The following is a 6,000-nucleotide window of genomic DNA, read 5'->3' as shown; positions in this document are numbered from 1 at the left end:
GGCAAAAATATTTCACTAACAAAAAGAGGAACTGAATTACTCTTTTATGCCTTTCATACATGGTATACAAATGTCCCAGTTTAATATGGAGAAAATAATTGTCGACACACAATAATTACATATAATTTCATAAATGACATATGTGCAATTTACTGTTTTATTAAACAAATACAGTAGCTACCCAAAATTTGATTGCTGATAACGGGAAATTAAATTAAAGCCTATGTTACTATGGTAATATTGGTCATCTGAAATTACATATGCCCTAAAACATAACGCAGAAAAGTATCTTCCTGTGAAATAAGAAATACAATAGAAATAAAGTTAAGGGACATGTTTATTTCGGAGCTTTCTGCAAGCAAAATTGCTTTGATACAAAATGAGTTCGATGTTACAGTGCTACCATCCACTCAAGCAAAAGAAAACCTCACATTTACATGAATGCACTTTATATATTGACATTCTTACAGAATAATAGTTCAGATATCCAGAATGTGTCTGGCCTCACTGAAAGCAATGGCACAGAAATGCTGCAAGGTATCGGAGTATCATAGTACTGGCGAGTGCTTAATTAACTCTGTGAGTTCTCTGAGAGATGCCGTATAAATAAGGGTACTGTGAATGTGGGTTTATATTCCTTAGTAGTTCTGACGTACATCCTTTAGTGTTTGTTTAGTTAGCTCAAAATGTGGAATTGTGTCTTTTGGCTTTTTAGTATTCTCTTTTTCTTTTTTTAAAGAAAAAATCATGAGGTATCCTTTACTGTTAGCTAACGTCATAGTGATAGGCCTATTTTATTCAGGTTGCAGAGACTTACTGTACATTCAGTACACTGTACATTCGGCAATTATTTTTAGTGTACTTTCTACACGTTACTGTGTACAACTGTTAGTTTACATTAAAACTCTTCCCCCTTCTCACAGGATATGGCATAAACAAAAACAAATCTGACAAAAATTATACACATAAAATAAGACGACAAATACACAAATAAGGCCATCTGCAGAATTAAAAATCCACCTCTTGCAATATTTCACAATAATTTCTATATAATATTTTACATCTTATGAACTTAAATACTTAATGCAAAAGGAAAAGATCTTTACGGAGCCAATCCTATTATCTCTTTAAGGATTTGTCCAATTTGCTGGCTAGGGGCCTTCTCTGGGGAGTTGGAATTTTCGAAGGCTTAGCTGATCCTGGCCGAGAACCTGCTCGGGGTGTCGGTCTGCTTGTAGCAGGAACAGTCTCTGACACATCTGAGCATACAGACTGGATTTCTGAAATGTCAAAGTCAGATGCGTCACTGCCTCGGCGGCTACTCGACCTGCTGCCAGCCTTGCTTCCTGCTCGGCTTCCAGGTCTGCTTGGAGTTTTTCTGGTTTCTAGAAAGACAAAAGATATCCATCAGTATTAGAGGTAAGGATGGAAAAGGTATGCAGGTCTTTCCTAGGTTTTTGGCAACTCCAAAAATTCCTCATTGCACCAACCTCTGGGAAGGCAAGCTAGACGATGATCAAAGTTCATCCGGATATTAAACAAGAGCATAAAACAATGCCGTATCTCCCACGAAAGAGCAGGAAATGTGAGATCAAATGCAGAGATGTAGTTAGTCACTAGCACATCTCATTAAAAATGTATTACCCTGGCAACTTTTCTTGACTTGCTAGATGTGCACTGTTCATTCACTTAACAGCCTTTCTTTCTCTTTCCCCTGATATTTTCTCAATTATTAATTGAAAGAATTCAGGATCTGGCCACTTCATGCATTCTGGATTTCCCAATATATGTACCTTGGAGATGCAAATGAATATTCCAATTTTTAACTGTGTACCCCTTTTTTAAAAAAAAAAAAATCAAAACCATACAGTTGAAAGCTGCAAGTAAACAAGGGCAGAGCAAACATTCTCCTAAACAAAGGGCTGAGTAAATGAGCTCCAGCAAGCCTGCTAAAGTAAAAGCCTGCCCAGACAACATGCCATGAAGAAAAAAACCGCAACAAAGAATCTTAACAGAAAAACATTAACGTTGTTTTTCATAATTTTCCAATTACTTATTGAATCTTTTTGATCTTGACAAATCTTGTTCCCTGTACGTGTGAAGAACACCAAGTTGAAACATAAATCTCAGGTGGTTCATTTTTCTAATCACCTATAACTTAAAAGACATCTACTCTTTGAACAGGACTTTCCAGAACGGCGCAGTGTGCTCTGCAGAGCTTAAGGTGTGAGGGAAGGCTTAAGGTGTGAGCCAGTAGAGCTATCTTCTATTCTAACCACCTAGCCCTCTCCCTTACACAGAGCTGCTCTGAGGATCCTGGAAGAGCACGACTTCACTGCTTTCTATTTTCATATACTGTTTTAAAAATCTCTCTGGGATATTCCATTGATAAGGTCATCTACAGCTGCTCCCTGCAGTTCTTTTTTCAAAAGAAATGGATAAGTCATGACTAAGTGACCCCTTTGCTCCATCAGAGTTGAACATGACTTGAACACTGAAGAACTGAAGCCTTTCTTTTCAAGTAAATGCTTCTTCCCTAGTTCCTTAGGCAGACACATTGGAGTTGCCACTGTCAAGGTTGCAGTCATGAATTTGCACATCCAGAGATGAACATACCTGCTGTGCAACCATGCGAACGGAGGACCATTACCCTGATTATGTGCACCCTTGGCAATACTAATATGGAGACAGTAGGACTTTCACTCCTTCCCACTCTTCTGACATCTCCCTCGCACGCTAATGTGACCTTAAGTGTTCAGGTGGAAAACAAAGCAAGAGGTAGATCAAGCTCTGAAGTCCAGACACTCACCTGCAAACTGAGCTCTAACCCTGGTAGCTGCTGTTGTCAAGATGCCGCTGTCCTCTCCAGAGTGGAATCCTTTCCCTGATAGATATCCTGGCAGTCGAAGTTTGCTTCCTTGAATTGGTGTTCCCTACGCAGGGGGGAAAAGAAAAAAAAAAAAAAAGAAAAAAAAAAAAGAAAAAAGTTTTTTCCCAATTGTCACTACTGCAGATAAGGTCTGGCTCTAGGTAACACATAGCTTAGAATACAATTATCATAACAACATTCACTGGGAATCTGAAATACTGGTCTGAGCCACTATGGACAATTTTCATGATGTAAAATTTTGAACATAACTTTAGCAGTTAGTATTTGAAGTAGCCCAAATGTAAAACTACAACAACAACAAAATCACTTTAACAGTCTTCTTGACATTAACATTTTAGCATTCTCTGTGTGTATTTCAATGCATATAAAGAAAGAATAATGCTACCTTCTGATAATTAGTTCAAGCACATAAGATTGGTTGATGGCACATGACAAATGAACAGAGAAGTAGTCGAGGTTTTGATATAGGTGGTGAATACATTTGTTTCAATTTTATAAGTATGTTGATGGTAAAACAAACCTATCAAATTTCAAAACATTTTGCTAGAAAAAAAAGCAGAAAAAAAAGACATAGGAATAATTTTAAAAGTTCTTGTTGTTAATATATTGTCTGAAATTTCTCTACTCCATAGTCTTACCCTGTGGGCTTTCTCATTTCTAAAATAAAACGAGTCTTGATTTACAGTCTGCCCCAAATGGGAAGATTTCTTTCAAAGCCACAAGAATTAAATCCTCAAATCTCAAAATGCATATATCATTCCCAATAGGAGCTGTTTGCAAGTAAGAGGAAAACTGCAGTATTCACATTCATTTACTCAACACAAAAATACTCAGTAAATATCCACAAAGAAGAATAAACACTGCAGTGATGAATGCGGCACGTGGAGTGCCTGGATCCCAGGATCCTGTGTTTTGTGCCTTTGATCCCCATACAGTGGGGTGGGGCAGAATTAGACATGGAAAACCAAGACCCAGGGGAGTGTGTTGGGAGCTGCCTAGAGCTAAGCACTGAGCAGAGGCCTGGCAGGAGCCCGCCTGGCAGCTGCCAGCTCGGACCACTGGCACATCTGAACAAAAGAACATTGAGATGCCAAAGAGCAGACAATCTGCTGGCTCTGACAGGGATTGTCACCCTGTGAAACTCTTTTTAAAGCCAAATACAAGTGCTTAACAACCAGCCAGCCACACCTTGGAAATCTCTGCCATACAGAGGCAGCTTGGGAAGACAAGGGGAAAGGGAACACTCTTCCTTACCCCCGCTGAGTTGGCTGCACTTTGGGCAAGGCACTGGGATAGAATCACTGGTGCAAGAAGAAAAAGAGATCAAGCTTGTTCTTCATTTAAGCCCTAAACCCAAATGCAATCTACATATAAAATACAGAACTGCTCTCTTGGGCAGAAAATGATGTAGAATGCCTTCAGAAATTCACTGCAACCTTCCCCACCCCAATCGTTCCATTTATAATCTTAAACCGTGGCAGCTTACATAAAAGAAACTCACTGAAACTACTGGCAGTTGTAAGAGCAGGTGAGAAATACAGCACCCTCATTTGAAATCAATGCCAACTGCTTTCACCTCATTGTAATTCAATGCAAACACCACCTTTCCATGCCATATAAACTCCTTAAAGTACCATCAATTAATCTTACAGTTACCAGCTAAGAGACGAAAGAAAATACAGGAATATATTAGAAACTGACAACTGACTCAACTTTGTGCTATTGTTAACCATTCTAAGCAACAGCGCCGCGTGTTTGAAGTGCTGTATACACATGCCTGCAGCGTGCAGAAGTAATGCACCCACTCGCACAGAAGGAGGGAGCGAAAAGTTCATTGTGCGTCTTAGAGCAAAGCCACGCTGAGGTCAAGCCAACTTAGCACTGGAAGGTGTCACATGAACGGCAAAAGGCATCAAAGCGCAGGTATGCGAGAAGCAGATACAGAGGTGATGGTGGCAGAGGCTTCCCCTCACCGAGCCCTCCGTCCAGCCCAGGGCAAGAGTAACTCTTACAAGTGACAAGTCAGTTCGCAGCCTGATCCAGCTGCAAATTTTTCACTGACTGCAATGACATTAGAGGAGACACTATGGGCCCAAGCCCATTCAAATTTTGGTCATACAGCTTGATTGCCAGCAAAATCCTAATTGCTATACTAGCAGTTTCTATGTAAGTCATGGGCTGGAAATAAGACGAACACTCGTTTCCTGTTAAGTCATCAAATAGCTATCTTATTAGAGCAACGATTGGTCGCTACCACCCCTAAACGAAACTTTCAGTTGTTGGAAAGATTTCTGTATCGCAGTCAGTCTTTTGTGCCACCTTCTTCACAGTGATTAGGTATTTCTATATTTAGGGGTTTTGCACTGGAGATCATAAGTTATAAATCTCCTTCCTGCAGTTCATGAATATTACAGTACATTATAAACGCAAAGCAAACAATTTTAGGAAAGAAACCTGCAAAGCATATAAACTGCTTTATTAAAAAGTACTTTTCCACATTTGCTCATCCAGTTCATTGCACACTGTTATGATTTATTAACCATTTGCACTTTAAACATAAGTTCATTGAGCCTGTTTTCCTAAAAGTCAAAAACCATAACAAACAGAACATAAAAAAAAGATTTTCGGCGGACAAAAAAAAAAGGAAAGAAGTCATTTGACAAAGGTCTATAATAAAGACAATGCATTAATATGCAAAGGATGTTGCAGCTCCGAAGCACTGTAACTCTAGTGGCTGTTAGTGAAGTGACAGTTTTAGTGAAGGAAGGTCAGGAGACTAGAATCTCTGTCCTTACTGTACCTCTGCAGATGACCCTTGATAGTCTGAGGATTCTGGTGGCTTAGAAGGAGTTGACGTTTTGCTGTTTGTCAACCATGGTTTACCATAGTTGCGTGTTAAATGATGGGGTGTCTGTATGAAACAATGGTAAATCAAAATATGAAGGACAGTAGATGGAAAACAATGTCATGGAGAAGGATACCCAGGCTTTCACAAGGCGATCAAATCTCATAGTAGAAACAAAAACTAAGCAGAAAGAGTTGATGACAAACGTTCTGGAATGAAGAGATGACAGAGCTTATTTTTTAAATGAAATTGCTCTTTCAGAGCA

The 6,000-nt window shown here is 39.3% G+C and overlaps 1 protein-coding gene across 1 annotated transcript in view; it reads right to left on the bottom strand.

The window, feature by feature from the left end:
• Window positions 1–319: 319 nt before the first annotated feature.
• The window catches only part of DST (dystonin), a 312,608-nt gene continuing 306,927 nt past the window's right edge, over window positions 320–6,000 (bottom strand). Inside the window, 3 exon segments of the mRNA XM_063330292.1 lie at window positions 320–1,385; window positions 2,810–2,933; window positions 5,691–5,801. Of these exon segments, the coding sequence (XP_063186362.1) occupies window positions 1,120–1,385; window positions 2,810–2,933; window positions 5,691–5,801 (501 nt within the window). The 3' untranslated portion in view covers window positions 320–1,119.

The sequence above is a fragment of the Chroicocephalus ridibundus genome, chromosome 3 (genome assembly GCF_963924245.1).
Source record: "Chroicocephalus ridibundus chromosome 3, bChrRid1.1, whole genome shotgun sequence".
Lineage (NCBI taxonomy): Eukaryota > Metazoa > Chordata > Aves > Charadriiformes > Laridae > Chroicocephalus > Chroicocephalus ridibundus.
Note: the sequence above shows the minus strand (reverse complement) of the source record. Positions and strands in the feature narration are given on the sequence as shown.